The sequence below is a fragment of the Dipodomys merriami genome, unplaced genomic scaffold (assembly GCF_024711535.1).
Source record: "Dipodomys merriami isolate MVZ:Mamm:240054 unplaced genomic scaffold, mDipMer1.0.p SCAF_1, whole genome shotgun sequence".
In the NCBI taxonomy this organism is placed as follows: Eukaryota; Metazoa; Chordata; class Mammalia; order Rodentia; family Heteromyidae; genus Dipodomys; species Dipodomys merriami.
Genome location: NW_027202270.1, coordinates 12056157 through 12079027, shown reverse-complemented (window position 1 = coordinate 12079027; position 22871 = coordinate 12056157). Strand labels below are relative to the sequence as shown.

Below are 22871 nucleotides of genomic sequence, written 5' to 3'. Positions count from 1 at the left end.
TTCTAATTAAAGAGTCCTTTTGTTAAGAATAGGACTTTTAGTCAGGTAACGGTGCCTCATGCCTTTGATCTTAGCTACTCAGGATGCTGAGATGGTTCAAAGCAAGCCTAAATGGAAAGTCCATGAGATTCTTATCTCCAGTTAACCACCCAAAAAGCTGGTTGTGGATCTGTGTTTAGCCTTGGGGGGGTGGGGGGGGAAGGAGGAGGGGGAGGAGGTCAGAGATAGTACCCAGGCCCAATGTTCACCCAGGAAGTGGGAGGTGGGGGTGGGGAGGAATAGTACTTTTAGTAAACCTCTGATAAGATAATCAGTTATCTTAGAAAAAAGAACACATCAGATGAAAATAGTCTAAACAAAAAAAAGAAGGTTTTCTTCAAAACAATCAATGTTCTGTGAAAAAGTTATAGCATAAATTTAATGGAAGTAAAGAAAATAAAAATAAACTGTAAGCCGGGCGCTGGTAGCTCACGCCTGTAATCCTAGCTACTCAGGAGGTTGAGATCTGAGGATCGTGGTTCAAAGCCTGGGCCGGAAAGTCCGTGAGACGCTTATCTCCAATTAAACACCAGAAAACCGGAAGTGGTGCTGTGGCTCAAGTGGTAGAGTGCTAGCCTTGACAGTGCCCAGGCCCAGAAGTTCAAGCCCTATAACCAACAACAAAACAAAACAAAAAACCCCACCAAAAAACCTGTAATGTGGAAACCTTCATAGGATCATGGATCTACAAAGTAAAACAGAAAGAATATTGAAACAGCTGAAATGTATTTAACTATTTAACTAAATATTTGTGGCATATAGGTAATGGAAGATTGTTAATTTTCCTGAGAGAATATTAATTACTGTGATATCTTAGTCTAAGGAGTTATGTGTTGAAGTATTAGCAAAGTGTTAAGATGTTTATACTTCATTACTTTCAACTGTTGTAACCAACATATCTATGTATCTACATACATACCTACAAATAAATAATGATACACATATGGTAAGGGAGAAGCAGAGAGAAGGCTCATGTGGAAATGCTTTAATGGGTTTGAAATTAGGGAGAAAAAAATAGAAATTTGGAGAAAAAAAACTAATATTTAAACTCCTCTGCACAGTGCTGGATGTGTACCCTGAGAGCAGTAGGCTTGAAAGGGAAGTAGGAATGGAGTCAATGGCCAACTATGGGAATGCTGAGGATTACCAGGAATCTAATTATTCTCAAAAATTGCTTTAAAAAACCTGTTGCAATTTAAGGTAAAAGCATTTGAGTTATTTGCTTATGCTGCTTATTTAAGAGAGTGGTTGTAATATTTACCAATGAAGGAAAGTTTTCACTTAAAATTTTATGAGCCAAGATCACCTAAAAACCATTCTTCAAATGAAAAGCATTTTTTTTGGGGGGGGGCACAATTTTATCACTGAAAAGAACTGTAAGAGAACCTACGTAGTCAAGTCCTTCATTATAGCATTGTATCTCTCTATTTTTTTTTCTTTTTTTCTTTTTTTTTTTTTTAGGAGGTTTGAGTTCAGCCTGAACTGTCCCTGAGTTCTTTTGCCCAAGGCTAGTGCTCTACCACTTTGAGCCACAGTTCCATTTCCATTTTTTTAGGTGGTTAATTGGACTAGAGATAAGAGTCTTATGGCCCTCTCTGCCCAGGCTGGCTTTGAATCTTGATCCTTAGAAAAATAGTCTCCTGAGTAGCTAGGATTATAGATGTGAGCCCATCAATGCCCAGCTCGTGTTGAGACATACTAAACTATCATAGGCACATACAACACACACACACACACATACACACAAAGGATATATGAACTCAACAGTAAAAACTAAAAATTCACAGACACTAATTTTTGGTAGTATTAATCCTGATAATATTAATGGGGGACATTACTTATAGTAAAGCAAGGTGGAAGTAGGCATTTCAGATCTATATTCACTCCAAATCTAAGATAAGTAAGCCCTGAAATCTAAAACACATTTCCCAAACCTATACCCATGTCTTTCAATGAAGGGAAAAAATAAGCTTAATTCTGTCATACATGTTAACAGTTTCATTGTTACCTTTCAAATATATCACAATGACATGGGCCAATCTGGGTGGATTAAGTTTAAAATGCTATGTTTTGTACCTATGAGACAAGGAGTCAAGGCTTGAACAGACAGCACTCCAGTTCACTAAGCACACAGAAAGAACTGGAGGTCAGAAAGGAAAACAAATTAAAAGTGTACCTATAAAGTTCTTGAGTCAATGTATATTAACAATGAGATAATCTTTACTATTTCTTAATGTACAAGTAAAATTTAAACATATTTAAAGCATTTTATTATACGGATATATTAGCTATAATGGAGGAGTTAGCAGTACTATTACTAGTTAAGCCAAGCAGCAAAATGCATTAATTTTTAATATCTGCAAGAGTGCTTTTCTATTTAAATACACAGAAAACACAAATCTTGCACTGTTATATATGTAATGGTATTTTGTGTCACAAGGCTACGCAAAAACTGTTAAAAATTATTCAAAACAGTGTCATTTGTTTTTAAGTCAGAAAGATAATTTCTAATATCAAAATGTAAGATACTACATCTAAAGATAAAACTTCATGTAGGTAACTCAACTCCAAAAAATCTGTAGAACTGCTTTAGAAAGTAAGTTCCATTGCTTCTCAACCCTTTGTGTAAGATCAAGTGTAGTAAAAGTTAGCTTCCATGAAGAAAAATTACCTTGTAAGTCCTAACATGCTCTTAAAATTGTGTTTCATTTGCTGAAGAACACATGGAGTACCACGTTCCCACTATGAATCACTTTTACCACACTTGGACTCAGCGGCATGTGCCAGCAGAAACATCAAGGAAAGCTGCTTTACTTCTCACGCCTAAGTGTCAGGCAGCACCATGAGCATTCCCTTTGTTATAACAAAAAGCAGCACTTTTTAAGGAAAGAAATCCAACACATCATTTTTTCTACAGAAAAAAATATAATTTTTCAGAGAGAAAAATAATTTCAGATACCTGTTTGAATCTTGACTCTGTGTAGTTTGGATGTGAACTGATCATTAACTGTGAATATATGACCATTTTCTATTTCCTTGGACTTGGGTTCTTTCGTCAGAACCCGCTGTGTTGGTTTGCCACATGCGAGGGATTGTAGGGCTCTAACAAGCTCTCTTTCAGGGATATCTGTCTCCTGTTGAATTTCCTGAAAGATCACCAGATTGACATAATTAGACTTTCTGAAAGATTATAGTTAACTAGCAAGTAAATTGATCAAGCAGTGGCTAAAGAGAGGGAATCACATTAAATAACTTACAACAAAGAATGCTCTGAATATTGAGTTGGCACTAAAATCTGATTATCTGAATAGAAAAATGGATTCAAATTGCTTAATATTTTTAAAGATACATAAAATTTTTTGCTTCAGAAAACACAATTACTACTCTAAAATTGTTACCTTGAAGACAATACTAGGAACTTGCTTCAGAATTAGGTAAAAATGCACTGTTAACCACTTTTCCAAATAGTTTACTATTTTCCAAGCCTTTTCACACTACTACTTGGCTTAGCAATATACTTTTGTAGAAACAAATGAGCTCAGGCCTTCTACCAGAAAATCAAAATTTAGAATCTAAATTAACTATATCTACTGTGTGTGTGATGAAATAAACAACCTAAATACCTGAAAAGTAAAATAAAACAATAAACTATTAAGAAATCTGCTTTGAAGTCCAGATGAGAACTTTAGGGTATGAATAACATACTCCAATAAAAAGAAAAAGGGAAGCAGTTTGGGATAAAATGCCATGCAGTTTTTTGGTTTTTCTTTGTTGGTCGTGGGGCTGGAACTCTGGGCCTGGGCATGTCCCACAGCTTTTCAGTTCAAGGTTAGCGCTCTACCACCTGAGTCACAGTGCCAAGCTTCTCGCTTTTTCTGCTTATCTGGTGCTGAGGAATCGAACCCAGGGCCTCATGCATGCAAGGCAAGCACTCTACCACTGAGCCACCTTCCCAGCCCCACCATGCAGTTTTTAATTCACAATTTTCTTCTCAAGTTGATAGTACAACCAGAGAATTGCAGTCCTCTGTGACTGACTTTAAAAGTCAGGACTCAAGAGAAATATAAATTTCAGAGATCATGCACATTCCTTTGCCTCAGATAACCTGTGCATCTGTAACTATGTTATTTGTGCGCTTATGTACTTACGTGTATGTGTGTTCATAGGCAGGTATGTATTTTGTATACCAACATGGTATTGGCACACAAAACTTGAACCATAATTCAATTTGGCCTTTTTGCCAGTTAACTGAAGATAGAGTCTTGTGAACTTTTCTGTCAGACTAGCTTTGAACTGTGATCCTAAAATCTTAACCTCTGGAATATCTAGGATTACAAATGTGATCCAACAGGGCCTCACTTTACCACTATGTTAAACATTTCAAACAGAAGTTAATCTCAAAAAATTAAAGTGTAATTATTGAAGTTATTATTAAGATGTAATTATATTATGCATATAATGTGATTTATGTATTTATTCATATTCAAAAAACTAAAAATATTTTAAGTGATATTTTAAAATGACAATCACTTGCAGAGCTAACTATAGCAATTCAAAAATGTAACCTTTGACTTTCTCCATTCATCTTTATCTGGCATGTATTAGTATATTAATGTGTATGCATGAACACACCCACTTACATACCAGTATTAGGTATGAAAGAATCATAAGATGGATCTTTTCCATTGATTTCTTCAGATTTCCCATGTTAGGGACAAGATTAAACTAAGGGGAATTCCCTATTTTTGTTATGATACAAGAAAAGAATGAGACTGCATCCCATTTTATTTTGGTTCATGTATTTCTGTACTTTTAGCAAGACTGCAAGTTCTAAACAAGGCCAATAATCCAGAAATATTATTTCTCAAAATGTGGCACTAAACTGCTTTTCAAATTGCTTAAACAGTTAACTGAACCTGAAGATTAAATATACCTATAAAAAATAGCTACTGAAGATAAAAATTAACTCCATCTCAGTTTGAAAAGTCCTATAAATAATGTTCAAGAAAGATACTTAACACTTGCTTAATCAATATTCTTGATACTCAATCACACATAATTTGTATATAAAAACAAAAGCGACTTTCTAGATAGGACTCAATAATATACATAGTCAAAACCCATACCTCAAATGTGTATTTTTCTCTATTATTAAAGAGCATTAATATGGTCATCTGGAAAGTGGAGACTTGCAATATGTGCTTCCGTGTATTAGAGCCAGTAACTTGTGCACCTCCAACACCAACTTCAGATCCATCTTCCTGTTTGATGTGTTTTTTAAAAACAGAAACAAAATACAATTATCTCAGGGTGACTGTAACAACGTTTCAGAAATCAGTCCTATAACCTTCCTCCCACTACTCCCTGAAATAAAACTATTTTACTCACTCTTCCATGAAAAGGCATCTATTATCTACCACACATACACAGATTCTTTGCTTAGGACGTTTTCATTTTTCCCATTGTGAACATTTTAATGTAGCTGAATAAGTAACTAATCAACAATTCCTTTACACTTAAAGCTCAAGTTATTTTAACAGTACACAGTGGGATGATAATCACAACCCACTTATGAAATACCACTAACAATTTTATTTCTTTTCCAGTAGTAGCAATAAATGACCAAAAATGTCATTCTAAAAACTATTTCTGCTTTATGACTTAAGAGGTTTAAAGTGGAGCCTTAGGTCCTCAATAATTAACAAGGGCATGTTTGAAAAATCTATTATTTCTAAAGAAATGGTCAAAAGTGCTATTAGAAAAACTCCAGTTCTGTCTGTAGTCTCTGTTTTGGGCTTCCCATTCCCAGTCAAATATGTCAAATAATTCTGTTTTTTTTTTTTTCTTCCTTTTTTTTTTTTTGTTAGTGGTGGGGCTTGAATTCTGGGCCTGGGTGGTATTCCTCAGCTCTTCAGCTCAAGGCTAGCACTCTATCACCTGAGCCACATTGCCACATCTGGTTTTACTGGAGATGAGAGTTTCATGGACTTTCTTGTCTGGGCTGGCTTGAAATGCAATCCTCAGATCTCAGCCTCCGATTACAGGTGTGAGCCACCAGTGGTGCCTGGCTCAAATAATTTTCTACCAGGCAAGTTGTAAAAGACTTCACTCATTTCAAAGTAAAAAAATTATGATACTTATATACTTCCAACAATACTAAAAAATACTTTGTTTTTACAGTAATATGTTATATATAAAGATTCAAAAATTAAAATCAACTAGGTAATTTTTAAAAATGGTTTTCTAGAAGGCTTTGTATTAGCTTTCACTTTTATGGCAAATGATTAATCCGAATCACACCAAATAATTATAATAACCTATTATTGCAAATCTCACTATTTTAGGTATTACAAAATATTATTGTTACCAAGTGCCAGGGGCTCATGCCTATAATCCTAGCTACTCAGGAGGTGGAGATCTGAGGATTTCATTTCTAAGCCAGCCCTTGCAGGAAAGTCTGTGAGACTCTTTATCTACAATAAACTACTCAAAAAACCAGAAGTGGTGCTGTGACTCAAGTGGTATAGTGCTAGCCTTGAGCAAAAGAAGCTCAGGGAAAGTGCCTAAGCCCAGAGTTCAAGCCCCAGGACCAGCAAATAAATAAATAACCAACCACTATGCATTGTAATTTTTATAACTCCACTAATATTTATATGTCTGACAAATCATCATTCTCTTGGTTTTGATTCATTAGAAACAAAGATTTAAAGAGACTCTGAAAAAGGGCTCATGCCTTTTATGCTATTAAATCAATTCTACATATTATTTTATGCAACATGATCTTGAGTTTTACCTCATCGTTACTGTTTTATTAGTTAAGGAAAACTATTGGTATCTTCGTATTTTCAGATGAAGTTAGCAACTGAAGGACTAGAATAAATCAATGCCAAAACATCAGTATTCAGTATTTGAAATAGAGAAATTCTTTTTTGAATAAGTTCAAACTTACACAATGAAAACAAGCTCTTCTGAATATCAGACCCACACAAATCTCTGATCAGTTATATAGATTTATTTTAATTCACTCAGTATGTTCAAGCTATTAATATTTACCTTTTTAACTGGACCATAAAAGGTGGCATTAAGATCGGCAGAACCCATATGATGCTGGAGTGTGAGCTGTCGACCACTGTGTTTGGCTAAGTAGAACCTTCAGTGGATCAAAACAGGTTTAGAGAATCATGCAATTCACATATCTGACATACAAACTTACAAACGTATTCAAGAGGCATGAAACCTATGAATTAAGTTTACTCCCAACCCTTCACAGAGAAGAAACTGAGGGGCAAGTAGAGATTTTGCTCCAACACACTAGTTGATCCCTGATGTGTGTAAGACCAGCGTTCTCCATGGTAATCCAATAATCAGTTTTATTGTAAGCTATTGATAAGCATTAACTCTACTAAAAAAACTTTCCTACTAACCATCCATGATTAATATTATAAAAAGAACAAATAAAATAATCCTCTGACAAGATTTTACTCATTTTTTACGTACTAAAAGTATGATTTATTCTGAATCAAGTATGCTAAAGTCTGCGTTGGCTGTGGATAGTTATTTATGCAAAGTCTCACTTAAACTTACCTTCTAAATATCTCAAAAGCATGTCTTGGTGCTGGTGGGATGTTGCACTTTGGTGTGGCTGACTGAGTGGGCCAGTATCCTGTTGTGAGAACCCGTACTGTAAGATCAACACCACCTAAAGATACCTACACAAAACAGAAAGAAACAGGCCCCTAAAATTAACTAGGGCTTGTTTTCCATTTCATACTTGTGTTAGAATTATCAAAGTACTTGTATCAAAGTAATTATCTCCATGTCCAATGTACAGTAAATGAAAACAATTTGGGGGGTTGGAACTATCTACAATTTCCTGAAGTCAAATAATCCTGGCAAAGAATAGTTACTACACAAACTGCTAACTTAAAAGTACTGAACAAAATAAAATTCTTAGCATGTGTCCTACTGGGATGGATTAGAAACATCAAGTTCTGTACTTTAAAATTTTTTTTAGGTAAATTGCAAAATTCTATAATATCTTTCTCTTTAGTTTTTCATACCATACCAAATAAGTAACATATTCTTAACACCCAAATTTCAGCTACATGTTTTAACAGTTAATGCAGCTGACTAGCACAAGACACATTTATAGCAGTTGTGCTATAAATACCTGCATTATAATTCCAATATTTCTATAACATATGCTGGAAACCTCATCAGGTATTTTGTTCTTTTCAAAATATATGTTCAAGAAATTGTCAAGTATTTCAAAATACACTTTTATGGATACACTATGATTTATAACATCATCATAAATCTTTTTTTTCAATTTGGATAATGTAGCAAATGTAGCAATGTTTCTTTAAAGGTGTAGGTGATAGAGATCAAGAAACATTCCATACTCACATTTCTTCACAAGTTATCTACTAAATGATTATTCTACTTTAAAGAAACTGAAACTATGGGCTGGGAAGGTGGCTCAGTGGAAGAGTGCTTGCCTTGCATGTATGAGGCCCTGGGTTCAATTCCTCAGCACCTCATAAACAGAAAAAAGCGGGAAGTGGAGCTTTGGCTCAAGTGGTAAGGTGCTACCCTTGAGCTGCAGAGCTGAGGGACAGTGCCCAGGCCCAGAGTTCAGGCCCCACGACCAACAAAAAACAAAAAACAAAAACAAAAAAAGAAACTGAAACTAAAAATCTTAGGTGGTGCTGAAAAGAGAGCATCATACCAGAGACTCTGATTATCACCAGCCAAGGTGGTGAATGGTTTATAATTTGCAAACTGGAATGTGTGTTACTAGCTGAATAATCCTTTCACTCTTTATCAATATATATGATCTACCCATAATTTCAGAGATGAAAACACAAAATCTCCGATTTCTTCTCCTATATATGTACATATCCTGTTTCTTAATCTCCTTTAAGATGTTTTTGTCAATATGTCACTTTTAAGTCAGGTATTTCCTGTTTCCTTCTACAACTGTTCATTTACTTATACTTATGTCTGTGATTATAATGAGAGCTCTACCATGTCAAAGGCTTTTGTCCCATTCACTGCTATACCCCCAGTAAACTGAAGAATGCTCAGCAGCCAAACACTTGGTGAATTAGTAAATGAGGAGAACGATGATTCTTGTACTGGTTTTCTTCTTCCTCTTAGCAATCCCAGTGCAATTTTGAAACCACTTAGCTTATATTGAAAAATAACCAATATAGAGATAAAAGTACCAGTAATGTCTGTCAGGGTATTTTATGGCTTGCTGATATAAAAATATGTAACAAGACAGAATGGAGGTTTTCTTCCCTCTTACAGAGGAAATGAAAAACATGGACAAATACCCTAAATTCCTTAAAGCACACTATAAATAAAACTTGGTTAAATATTACTTTTAATAAAATAATTTTAACACAAAACTTAGGAAAACACGTAACTCTCTTATTAGAAGTCTCAACTATTATAGACATGTTTATTTAGACACTTCCAAAACAACAGGGCACTGGACCTATACCCAAAAAATTTTTCATAGAAAATTTATCCTTGCAAGGTTAGCACTCAATATGTATACATGCATGTTTATATGTGTGTGCATAAGAAAGATTATTATAGCAAATAGAAAGATGTATGAAAATACAAGCATTCATCAGTCTATACAAGTAAAAATCTCAAAACCACTGAAAAATAATCTGGGATAATACAATCACTTAGTTCCTGTCCACACACATTTCTACTTCTCATATACTTCTTTGCTAGATTCTTTTCCACTATTAAATCTCAATTTATGAGACAAATTACACAACTATTTAAAAAGGACTCATAATGCTTCTACCTATACATAGGTGACCAGACTACAGAATTTCTCCTATCTTATATCTGATGAGACTGTTACCAGTAAAAATGAAGACCTCTTACTTAAATATTAAAAGAAAGGCCTCCAAATCTGTTGTGATTCTGAAGTTCCTTAACTACCAAGTAATATGTGGTCTCTTAGAAAGAAACCTTTAAGTGACTATTGAATTCACTAACAAAATAAAAGTTGAAAATTGCTATAAAAAGAAATAAAATTCCCCCATGAACTCCAAAGGTATAAAACTTGTGGCTCAACATCTTGTAGGAATCACAACATAAAACACATTGAGGACACACAAAAATTTGAATTTATGGTTTATTACCCTCCTTTCTTTAGGATATGAGGAACTTACGCTAAACTTACAATGAGAATGAAAATACTGAAGTAAAAAAGCTGAGGTAACTATCCCAAAATAACTCAGCCTCAGGATAAAGGGAGAAAAGAACTCTAGGAAGCTTTCCTAAGCTTGTATTCTTTCCACAATTTATGATGGTTACAAAAAGTAAATTCATTAAATTTTCAATGCATTCGTTTCAAGTGGAAAAAATGAGCTTAAGTTTTAGGAGAATTTAAAATTTTATTTTAATGAACACAGCGAAAAAGAGGACATATGGAAAAAATACTTTTAAGCACTTGCAGACATAGACACTGTAATGCATTTAAAGAAATGATTCTAGCAGACTAGTTGACTGATTATGAAATTTCCATTACAAAGAACTTTAAATAAACAGCTTTACCCCAGTTGCCTGTAGATGTTGCCTGAATTCATCCATAGTTGTGTTTGAGATGCTCATATCCCTAAACATTCCTTCCAGTTTTGATGTGAATTGACATCCACATTCAGTCTGTAGAGGAAAAAAACAGATTTATACAAATGAATGGATTTTTCTCACAATTGTTCAGAGATTCCAATAAGGTAGGGCCCCAAACTGACTGCTCTTTCCACAAGCTCCTTAGGTGATTCAAACAAAAGTGATTAATGGTATAGCCCAGGCTGGTCTCAAACTCATGATCCTCCTGCCTTATCCTCCTCGTTAATTACTGGTGTGTGCCACCATGGTCAATGAAACCAAAGGAAGATAGTCTTAAGAAAAGATCATAAAGGTTCAATAGCTATGTGCATGTGATCTTATTGAAATGAACTCCAAGAAAAAGAAATGAGGTTTTTTGTTATTTTGCTTGGTTTTGTTTATTTTTTTTTGCCTTTGCCTCTGTTTTAGGTTTCTGCACCTTTTGTCTTATATATAAGTTTATCTTTTGGAGAGGGTAAGGGAGAGCACAGAAATGGTGGACAAACGGTGACCAAATGCAGCAGTGATGCATTATGACTAGATACTTTGTTGGACATGAACTATACAAAATCTGGGGAAGGGGGTCAGGAAGGAAAAAATTGAGAGAAAACAAGGGAAGAGGTGACATTGCTCAAAAAGAAATGTATTCATTACCTGACTTATGTAACTGTAACCCCTCTGTATATCATCATTACAATATAAAAGGTAATGAAACAATTTTAAGTAGTTCATGACCATTCTTAATGAAACACACTATTTCACGTCTATTAATCTTCTTGCAGACCTCTCTGAATGATCCTACCTACCACATCAATACAAACTCCAGAGAACTCTGAATATCCCACAACTTGAACAAAGGAACACAGCATATGTCCTGTTCAAACACAACCTACATTAGTGGCTTCAGAAACAAGCATTTAAAATCATGTAGATAGAAGCATCACAATGAAACCTGTTTGTACAAGTGATACCTTAAGTTTAAAAAAAAGTCAGTAATTTCCAGCCCAAGTGCTGGTGCTCCATAATAAAGTGAAATTAGTTAAATACGTTCCTTTCATCTTAAAAATAAATTTTACCTTTAATTTGGATATCATGTTCTTCTCAGAGTCATCTGAAACACTTTTATTTGTGAGAAGTCTTCTTGCCAGGTGTTGTTTATAATAACGTTCAAATACATCTTTTTCTTGCATAAACCTAAAAAGGACCATTGCCTTATCCAATATAGTTTCTACTTCTTGTTCTGTTAGCTGCAAAATTCATTAAAAGATGACTTAAAAATTATATATTGATAGCTATATGAAAGCAGCATCACATCTCACCTACAAATAAATATATAAGGGATAACTGAGAAGGCATAGAGATTTTAGTTACAAAGAATATTTTAGAAACTTTTGCACCATATGTAGAAAGAAGTTTGTGTAGCAAAAGACACTTTCATTTAACCCACTTAAATTTTGCAAACAGAAGGATAAAAAATTTTAAATCCAAACAATAAAAAGAGTCCTTGCCCTTATTTAAGAAATAAGGGCAGGCATGGTTTCCCTTATTTGCAATATCTAGTATATGTCTGAGTCAAGCAGAAAAGGTCAGATAAGGAGATGTTAGGGAAATGAACCCTAAGATATGTATTCAAATGTTCTTTTTCTTTCATGCATTTGTTTCTAACGCATTTATAATATTATTTCTTTGTTGCTTTGTATGTCCCTCCCCCACAGTATAACCCCTGCTTTCACTGTATTTGATGTCGGTATAATATGTGGAGGGGAAGAGGAAAAACAAATGGTTTAAATAGGGATACAGGTGGACCCATTGCAACAATGAGATGTACAAGTCGTTATGTCAAAAACGAACTTTACAACTTCGGTGTGTGTGGGGGGAAGGTGTGGGGAGGATTGGGGGGGCGGGGGGGGGGAGGATGGGAAGGGATGGGAAGGGGAAAGGAGGAGGCTACAATGCTTGAAAAGAAATGTACTCATTATCTTGCCCATGTAATTGTAACCCCTCTGTACAGTATTTTCACAATAAAAAATAAAATTAAAAAAAAGAAGTAAGAGCAGGAAGAAATTGTGGTTGGTTATATTGAGCTTATATTTAAAGGGGGGGGGGAGACAGAGAGGAAGAGGGAGAGGGAGGAGGGAGGAAGAGAGAGGGGGGAGAGACAAGGGGGGGCGGGGTGGGAGAGCAGGGGGGAGGGGAGAGCCAAGAGGGAGAAGGGGGGACTCTGCTAGGAGACCAGTGGCTCATATCTACAATCCTAGCTACTCGAAGAGGTTGAGATCTGAGGCTCAAGGTTCAAAGCTGGCCCAGACAGACAAATTCATGAGAGTCTTATCTCCAACTAACCTGTTAAAAAGCTCAGGCAAGAGCATAAAACCATGAGGTCAAGCCCCAGTACAAGCACAAAAAAAAATTTTTTTAAAAGGAGATTAAGATTGTAATTACATACCCTTAATCTCGATTTTAACTTATCCTTAACTTTGTACTCTTAATCTTAACTTTCTTATAGCTGCTGCCTGTGTAATTGGTAGCTATTTGATTTTTTTTCCCTTTATCTCAAATACCAAGATGAAGCCAAAGAGATGAACTCATGTGATTAAAATATGCTTAATCTGATTTTCTATGCTTCCAAATGAGCTCAAGATCCCAAAGATATCTTGTGCCTGAAACTAAACTTTAATACATAATTTTAAACCATTTTCAGTTAGCTTCTAACTGTTCTCACAAATGCCCAGAATCCAAGTATTTCTGATATATAAACTTTACAAACCGGATGGAAGCAAGCAACACCCTGTACTACCAGAGAGTTTTTCAGATTATTGTCATTTATGGTACATCTCTCAGCCAAAAAATACATCTGTGCTTTACCAACTATGGCTGTTTAACTGTATACCAGTTACACACTGGTATACATGATGGTCAATGACCATCATGACTGTTCAACAGCTCATAACTTAATTTTGTATTTATAAAATTCCCTCATTTTTAAATTTCCTAACTTATCAACAAATAAAATCTATTTCCTGTAATTATATTTTCAAATGCACTAGTACTTACCCCTTTGACTCCCTTTTTCAGCTTATCATCAATAAATAATGAGAGGTATTCAGGAGACCTGGAGTTGAGGTTGAGAAAATACTCAAAGTCACCAGCAATAGTCTGTTTAAAGAGCCGGTCATTATTGAACGATTCCTGGAGAAAGCGATCAAACCTACTCTTCAGATCCAATAAACCCTTACAAACAAAACAAAGAAATTTACAATGCATTATAAACTTTTTCCATTAATAATAAACATACTTTTGATCATATGTTTTGCCTTAGTTTCCTTGGTAATAAATGGGGGTTCAGAGTTATACATACAGTCTATTTTATTGCTGTCCAGACTGTATCTAAGCCTACATTCAAAATGCCAGTGATGACAGGTAAGAGTCCATCTTTTCTAGGTACGTACACTGTAGTAAACAAAATGCAACAAAAAAGTTCCTAGCTGGATTAAAGAAACTGCATTAATACAAGAATATCACGGTTGTCAAAACTTATTCATAGGACTATTTGAAAAATAGAGTTTGGGGACAAAGTATTTGGCTAAAACGCTATTTTGCTTTTTCCAACATTTTAAGGTATATAAATAGTAAAGCACACATAAAATATGTTTGCTTTGGGGCTGGGAAGGTGGCTCAGTGGTAAGAGTGCTTGCCTTGCATGCATGAGGCCCTGGGTTCGATTCCCCAGCACCACATAAGCAAAAGGAAAAAAAAGCTGAAAGTGGCACTGTGGCTCAAGTGGTAGAGCACTAGCCTTGAGCTGAAGAGCTGAAGGATAGTGCCCAGGCCCAGAGTTCAGGCCCCACGACCAGACCTCCTTTCCCCCCCCCCCCCAAAAAAAAATATGTTTGCTTTCATTGACATTTTTAAAAGATCTTGATAAGGTCAACAACAAAAAGCAGCACCTGTATTTGGCACCCTGACATAAATATGCACACCTTGACAAATTCTAAAGTATTTAGGGTAATTACGTGTACTAGTATATAATGTATGGCTTACCCAAAGTACTTGTCAAAATGACTTTTTTTCATAAAGAGAATCTTTTCTTACTTACCTGGATATAGTCAACAGGATTTTTTCCTTCTCCTTCTTCAGAAACAAGGGCTTTACCTTGCTCTCTCAAATAGGAACTCATACATTCACACATTGTCTTCAAACCATTTGGCACACGACTAAATAACTTGTACATGCAAGCAAGGTCTGCAATCAGAAAGAAAACAAACTAGCTACACTGAGAATGGAAGAAAAATGTGAATCTGTGTTCAAGTTTCCATTATCACTATGTGACTACTAAAAAAGCAAAGTGAAAAGTAGGGTATGTCTCTTTCACTAAAAGTAAGTAGATAGAATATTCTTAAAATGTGCCTAAAAGGTAATAATAATAATAATGGCAGAGACATTTATTTTAAATAGCTCATAAAAGTATAATTTTTAAAGCAAGCATCAGAAATCTAGGATTTTTCTATGACATTGATCAATTAAAAAATTTTCAGGAAAGAAAGTAAATAGCTATTATCAAAAATGTCAGTGTTACCTCAAAAATGGATACTTTTTCTACTAACTTATCTAAATATATTAATATGAAAGACACCAGGATTTTTGCTTTTTTAGCACCCTTACCACACTAAATACCTAAAGAAAACTTACATTTACAGGTGAAAACATTTTAAAAGAATAGTATTTTTTTTTTAAAAAAAAACCAAACTTATATGAATGTATGTGGGAATAAAGGGCATCAAAACCCAGTGACATGAAAAAGTATAGGAATTCAAGAGGAGCTCACTGGCCTGAACAAATTTAACCTCATTATCTTCCCCATGAAAAATACGAAATGAGAGAACTTCAAATGATGGGAAAAAAGCTCTAGTCTGAAATCTTCAGTTTTAAGGGGTATAAAATTTTAGCATTAAATCTTATCAACATAACCAGTAGTAACTTAATGACATATCTCACAATTTCTAGAAAACTGGCATTCCTAATCTACTTTAATTCTAAGAGAATTCAAAAATTACTGGTAGAAATGTAATTTTTCAATAGACGCTTACCTTCTGTCTTTCCATTTTTCAACATATGTACTAGACCAGAGTTCTCCATTTCTACTATAGTCTTCATGTGCTTAGAAATGAGTTCCCTCTCCACCACCTTTACAATGGGCTCTTCAGTTGATTTGTCAAGGCAGTGCATTACCCGTTCTATTTCTTCATTAATTCTAGCTTCTACTTTCTTTATATATACTGAAGCACTGTTTTCTGCTAAAAATTTCTGGCTTTCCATCTGCAGTTAAAAAGTATGCATTAAAAGAAGTACAATGTATCTGTTTTTGTAGAATTTTTATAGTGCTTACCATAAATCAGTATAAATAGCATAAGACCTAACTATATTCATGTTATATAATTTCTCATTAAACAAATTCATATCATATGTTTGGATTATAGTCCTTAAGTATTTATTTACCTAAGACTAAATCTGTAAGCAATGTTTTTAAACGTGGCTAAAATACTTCAAATAGAAATATCTGACCCATGTAGAAATGCAAAGTTCTCCTTCTATGTTTTATGGTAAGAATATATAAGGACTACTATTTGGCAAAAGCTGTCCTGGTACACTGCTGTCTACCAAGTCCCACTCCCATCATATCCTCAAAGGAGGATAAACTTGAAGTTTTGAAAAAGAGCATTTACATCAGTATTAATCTTGTCTGTAATACCAGCCTTACAGAAATCTCACGTTATTCCAATGATTTATCCAACTTCATACTCGTATAAATGACTATTAAGAATACTGATATAAACATTTTCAACCTTCTTAGCAAATAGTTCTAACGTTTTAAAAAATAACCAAGTTCTAAGCATTAAGAACTGAACAAAAAAAAATTTTTTTTGGGGGGGGGGGGTGTCTGGTCGTGGGGTCTGAACTCTGGGCCTGGCCGCTGTCCCTCAGCTCTTCAGCTCAAGGCTAGCGCTCTACCACTTGAGCCATAGTGCCACTTCCAGCTTTTTTCTTTTTGCTATGTGGTGCTGAGGAATTGAACCCAGGGCCTCATGCATGCAAGGCAAGCACTCTACCACTGAGCCACCTTCCCAGCCCCCAAAATTCTTATATACAACTCCATTAACTACTAAAAACAGTATGTGCAAGTGATCACACAAATGCATGAATACATTTGCCACTGAAGCTTATTATCATGATATAACCTATCAGAACTGTCAAATTTCCCAATTTGTATAACTAGGTGACACTTTCCTATGGTTTAAATTAAGTTCATAATGCATAGTCTAGGCACACAAGTGGCCCACAAAATTCTTCTTAGTGGACTATTAAATGATGTAGAATAAAGCCAGCAGGAGGTCTATCCTTTGATCCTTTATGGATAAACTGATACCTGAATTCCATTTTTACACTTATCTAGTGGCTCTTATGAATGATCCACTGATAACTAAGTTAACAGTTTTACATTCATTTTTTAAAAGTTTATTATTAAAAACTATAAATTAGTATCATTACACATCTATCAGGATAACACTACAAAACTGTGAAACACTCAGATAGTTGCAGCTTTCAAGATGGAGTGTGGTTACTGTAAGGTCTGCTCCTGGATGGCTAGCAGATTCCACCCTCCTCACAGCAGTCTCCACCCAGTACCTGCGTTACCTAGGCAACTGGGACACCTGGAAGAGGTCACATCTGCATCGGGCTGAGGTCACATCTGAATTTGATGTGGACACACCTTTCTCCGCCCATACCCTAGATAAGGCCCCTAGATAAGGCCCAGGTCCAGACGCTCTCTCTGCTCTTTTCTAGCTCTTTCCTCTCTTTTTTTTTTTTTTTTTTTTTTTCCTAGCTCTTCTCTTTCTAAGCTCTCTCTTTCCCTGGCCTTTCCCAGCCGCGTGGACGGCCAACTTGGCCTGGTCCCAGCAGGTCTACTGAATAAACCTACCCCTTACCTAAATACCACGTGCGTGGTGCTGTTCTTACTCGGCAACCTCTTTTTTAAAACCTAACAGTTACCAGTTCTAGTACTTTATAAATAATTAAATACATTATTACATTACTTCATTACAAATTGGTTCTAATGTAGCCTCAATTTTAGAATTTAGCTGACCCGGGGTTATATATACTTTTTAATTTATATTATTTTGCAACATACCATTTTTTAAAACAACACAGTTAAGTTCAAATTCTTCAATTTATTACCAGAGTTAATTTACTTGAGTGTGACAGTGTGGAACAGAATGCTTACAAGGCTGTTTTTGCACTATCTACTTCAATAGGTTTCAGTCAAAAAGCTCAAATTGCAAATTAATTACTACATTCAATTTATTTTCATCTTTGCTAGTTACCTGGAAAAATTCTGCAGACATTTCCAAAAAAGGAGCCTCAAAATCTTCTTCATAGACTGATCTTCCTTCAAGACCTAAAATCATTAACATCTGGCAAGCATTTCTTATTGCGCCCCTGTTAAAAGAAGTTAATCACATGATAATAGAATTACATTAGAGATTCAAAAGATTTAAAAATGTGCAAGTGGATGCAAATATCTTTAGAACACTGTAATTTTTATCAGTGACCTATCTCCCAATAGTGTAATGTAGGAGTTATTTTAACTGAAAAGCAGATTTTGACCAAATTTTAACTGAAAAGCAGATTTTGACCAAATAGCTATTTATCAAGTTGTCTTACCCTATTGTAACTCAAAAATTTTGAAGAAAATATATTTAAGATGTCCAAATATTTTCACTGATTTTGGTTTTGGTGCCGATCCTGGGGCTTTAACTGAGGGCCTGGTACTGTCCCTCAGCTTTTTGCTCAAGGTTAGTAGTGCTCTAGCACTTGAGCATTAACTCCATTTCCAGCTTTTTAGTGTTTAATTGGAGTTAAAAGAATCTCATAGACTTTCTTGCCCAGGTTGGCTTCAAATCACAATCCTCCAATGACAGTCTTCTGAGTAGCTAGCATAGGCGTGAGCCACTGGCGCTCGCTTTTCACTAATTTTAAAAAACAGGGAGAGAGCAGTGGCATTCAGTAGATACTATGTTGAAAAGGAACTACTATACAACTTGTGTGGGGGGAAAGATGACAGGGAAAACTGGAAGAGAGCAAGGGAAGGGGTGGCACTGTCCAAAAGAAATGTACTCTTTACATGACACAATCTCTCTAACTATATAGTACATATATATCCCTCTACATATCACCTTTATAATAACAATAGGAAATCTAAAAAAAAAAACAAACCCAAGAAAACACAAAAAATACCCCACCAAAACAGAGAGGTTTTTTATCAAAGCAGGAAGAAAGAAGAAGGCAGGCAGGTAAGTTAGACTGAACTGCCAGCTACTACTGGGCAATCTAACTTTATGCACTAAATGCCTTTTTGGGAATCCTCATCAAGTCCAATGCTAAAATACAACAACAATGGTATGTTTCCAGCTAGCTGTTGCTCTGAAAACAGAGAACTCAATAAGGCACTCTTATGTTTCAAGTCTTTTCATAAAAATAGCATTGCAATCATTTCAGGAAAAGGCACCAAATGTAAATGTTGAGAATAGTAGTTCTTAGTCATTTTAGACTACACTTAAAATTTTTGTTCAAAAATAGAATGATTTACACAAAAGCCAGTTAGGTATCACAGTACATACTGATTTCTCTAGATACTTGGGAGGCTATAGGAGGATTCCTTAAGCTCAGAAGTTCCAATCAACCTGGGCCAGGTAACAAGACCCCCAGACTCCCAAAAAGTAAGGGAAAAAAATATCCAGAAAAGTCACTAAGAAATAAAAATGTTACTACATAACAAAAAGAAAAGAAACAAAATGTCAATATAGCTATTACGTTTCAACAAGTATTAAATAAAAGATGAAGTACTTAAATTCCAGGTAACTGTTAAGGCTGATAGCATGTTGTGAAGATTTTTACTAGTGCTGAACATTCAAGTTTCTTTTTATTTTAATAAATCTATGACAGTGAAATAACTACTAACAAGGAAATTACATCAGTAAAGATAAGTGATATACCTGTCTACGACTTCTCCTTTTCGTTCTCTAGCAATCATATCCAATAGAGTTTGTCGAAGATGGTCTCTAATACACCCATAACGCACAACTTGATCTCGAAAAATAATTAATCCCAAATTGTAGACATTCTCCACATTATTTTGTTGTACATATACACGGTCCTGTAGTTAAAACAAATTAATGTAAACCTAAGTATAATCCTTAAAACAAAATCATTATTGGTATCTCCAACAATAAAAAGAAAGCAATATTTCAAAAACAATCTTTTCTCTGGTGAAAAGTACTTCAAATTACCTTAAGCATTGTGGAATTTATAGTACCTCCCATGTTAAAATTACATCTACCCTCTTAAAGCTAATTATATTACAAAGGTTCTTTGAAAATACTCTGAAGACACATTCTTAAAGTGAAAGCAGAATAAAATAGAGATCCATAGGACTTAGTTGTCACTTGTAAACACTGAAAAAAGCTCTAATAAATATTACAGAACCACATATTTCTTATTACATAATTCAAATACATGGGAGTTGTCACTTGAAATTTTGCAAGCTTTTAACCAACACTGATTATAGGTATTACCTTTTACAGAGAATAATCTAGAATTATTTGTTGCATAGTGCATTAATTGAACTCCATATTTATATACCAAAATATAAGGAGAAAAACAAGTATCAAGGCATGGAAAGATTTCTGTTCTTTACAAAGATCTTTATGAGCATTGCAACAGTCTGCCAAAATATATTAGAAAATTATGTGCTTGTTTACACATAAATACACTGGAAAGACAGTCTATAAGCTTTAACTAGTCTTAGAGATAGGTATAATGAAAAAAGCTAATATGTGGACTTTCTGAAAAACTGCATTATATGTAAAGCAACAGGATGAACATGAACAGAGATATTAAGTGTAACCAGAGGGATGGTACTGATCAACCTTCTAAACATTTAATTAATTTTTCTATGTGCAGCACTCACTTAATACAACATCAATCCTCAAACCCTCTCTTTCCATGCATCTTACATAACACACACATCTACAAGCCAAAGGAAAAGCCTTTTATTAGCACCTTCGGTGCTCTTGTTTCTACATTCAATATAATCTTATCACAAGCTTCTTTTCATCAACAAACTTTGACATCAACTATAATGAGTTCAAATTTTTCATTGATGAGTTCTCTGTTAAGTTCCATCTTCAAGCTCTTAAATTCCAAGTTTGTCTCCTTTATTTTGATGGTTCTCAATCTCTCTTAACCTCTTCCTTTTTATTTTTCTGCTGGGCCTGGGGCTTAAAACTCTGGACCTAGACGCTGTCCCTGGTCTTTTGTTCAAGGCTAGCACTCTACCACTTAAACTGCAGCGCCACTTCCAACTTTTTCCGAGTAGTTTATTGGAGATCAGAGTCTCTCAGATTCTTCCTGCCGGGGCTGGCTTTGAATTGTGATTCTCAGATCCCAGCCTCCTGAGTAGCTAGGATTACAGACCTGAGCCATTGTGCACCGCTGAACCTCTTACTCTCTGTGACCTTCAGGTCCAACCCTTCCTGCCTGCCACCTTGATTCTGTCTTTTCAGTGTAAGTCAAATTTATGCAATAAAAACTGTCACAAACCTCATAACCTAAAAAGTAGCAAACATTCTTTTAATTATGAAATAGTTGTTTATTTTTAAATTAACTACTTCATAAATTCCTGAAAGTAATTTTCTGTGGCGCAGAAAAGCATACAGAAGAATCCTTTTTATCTGATGTGAGCAAAAGCAGTATCTAGTTGGTTAAAAACAGGCAGTAAAATAGAGAAATTATTACATGTGCATGCATGTGTGTACATCCTCCTCGCCTCCCTGAACACAGTTTAAAAGATACAAATACTTATCCTGACACCAAGACAATTTGGGAAAGGTGCTAGGGATAGAAGCCAGGGCCTCACACATGATCTACAACTGAATTAACACCTCCAAATTCTGATACAGACTTTCTTTGAACATGAGCCCTGTGATCAAAGTTCAACACTCTTTCTTGTATGCACATACATAACGAATTGCTTAACACTCTTATAGTTTTATTAAGTATAGCATGAACTAGAGAAATGTGAAAAATAATATAAATGTAAATTCCTTCTAGCTTTATAATTTCTACATTGCTGTTTTTTTTTTTTTGGGTCCGGTTGTGGGGCCTGAACTCTGGGCCTGGGTGCTGTCCCTCAGCTCTTCAGCTCAAGGCTAGCGCTCTACCACTTAAGCCACAGCGCCACTTCCAGCTTTTTCTTTTTGCTTATGTGGTGCTGAGGAATCGAACCCAGGGCCTCAGGTATGCAAGGCAAGCGCTCTACCACTGAGCCACCTTCCCAGCCCTACATTGCTGTTTTTAATTATTCATACCTCATTCAAATCAAGATGTAGTCCTTTGCCTTTATCAATGCCAAAGACATTTCATTTTCAAATGACTTTATGTAAAAACAAGAACTAACAAAAACAAGTTTGAAAAAAGATAACTTTATTTCAGTATGCACAAAACTCTACCTGACACTATAAACTTTCACTATAAGGTAGTCTAACAATAGTAAAAGAACTTATCAGTCAGCCTGTTTTACAGGTAGAAAAGTTCTGGTAGATATAACAAATTCTTTGTTTCAACTAGAAAAGTGTCTAGGGGACAAAAAGCCAATTTTTGAAGAGAGAAAAATATATATGTACATAATTTAATATGCACCTAAGATACTAACCTTTTTTTTTGAAGAAACCAAATATGCTTGTTTAGGTTACGATAATCATCAAGTAACTAGGTCAGGTCTTACCACTTAAAATGATACTACCAGAATGGCATATACAATGCAATCTTCAGAGTGAGTGTTTTAGTGTGTATATATATATATATATATAGGTATACACACACACACAATATTTATTTAGTTAGTTATTAGTTGGTCATGGGCCTGAACTCTGGGCCTGGGCACTGTCCCTCAGCTCTTCAGCTCAAAGCTAGTGCTCTACCACCTGAGCCACAGCACCACTTCTGGCCTTTTCTGCTTATGTGTGTGGAAGAATCGAATCCAGGGCCTCAAGTATGCAAGGCAAGCACTCTACCACTGAGCCACCTTCCCAGCCCAATATTTTAATGCTTATTTTTTTTGGGGGGGGAGGGGCGGG

At 35.2% G+C, this 22871-nt stretch overlaps 1 protein-coding gene across 3 annotated transcripts in view; it reads right to left on the bottom strand.

Moving 5' to 3' along the window:
- Cul3 (cullin 3) overlaps window positions 1-22871 on the bottom strand; it is an 82564-nt gene that overhangs the window by 4837 nt on the left and 54856 nt on the right. For all 3 annotated transcript variants that reach the window (XM_070015951.1, XM_070015957.1, XM_070015948.1), the window contains 11 exons: window positions 19731-19891; window positions 18060-18174; window positions 15765-15993; window positions 14774-14919; window positions 13732-13908; window positions 11754-11924; window positions 10624-10731; window positions 7624-7748; window positions 7093-7189; window positions 5166-5300; window positions 2999-3185 (listed from right to left, as the gene is read on the bottom strand). In XM_070015951.1, coding sequence (XP_069872052.1) covers window positions 2999-3185; window positions 5166-5300; window positions 7093-7189; window positions 7624-7748; window positions 10624-10731; window positions 11754-11924; window positions 13732-13908; window positions 14774-14919; window positions 15765-15993; window positions 18060-18174; window positions 19731-19891 — 1651 coding nt within the window. The remainder of the gene's footprint in view (window positions 1-2998; window positions 3186-5165; window positions 5301-7092; window positions 7190-7623; window positions 7749-10623; window positions 10732-11753; window positions 11925-13731; window positions 13909-14773; window positions 14920-15764; window positions 15994-18059; window positions 18175-19730; window positions 19892-22871) is intronic.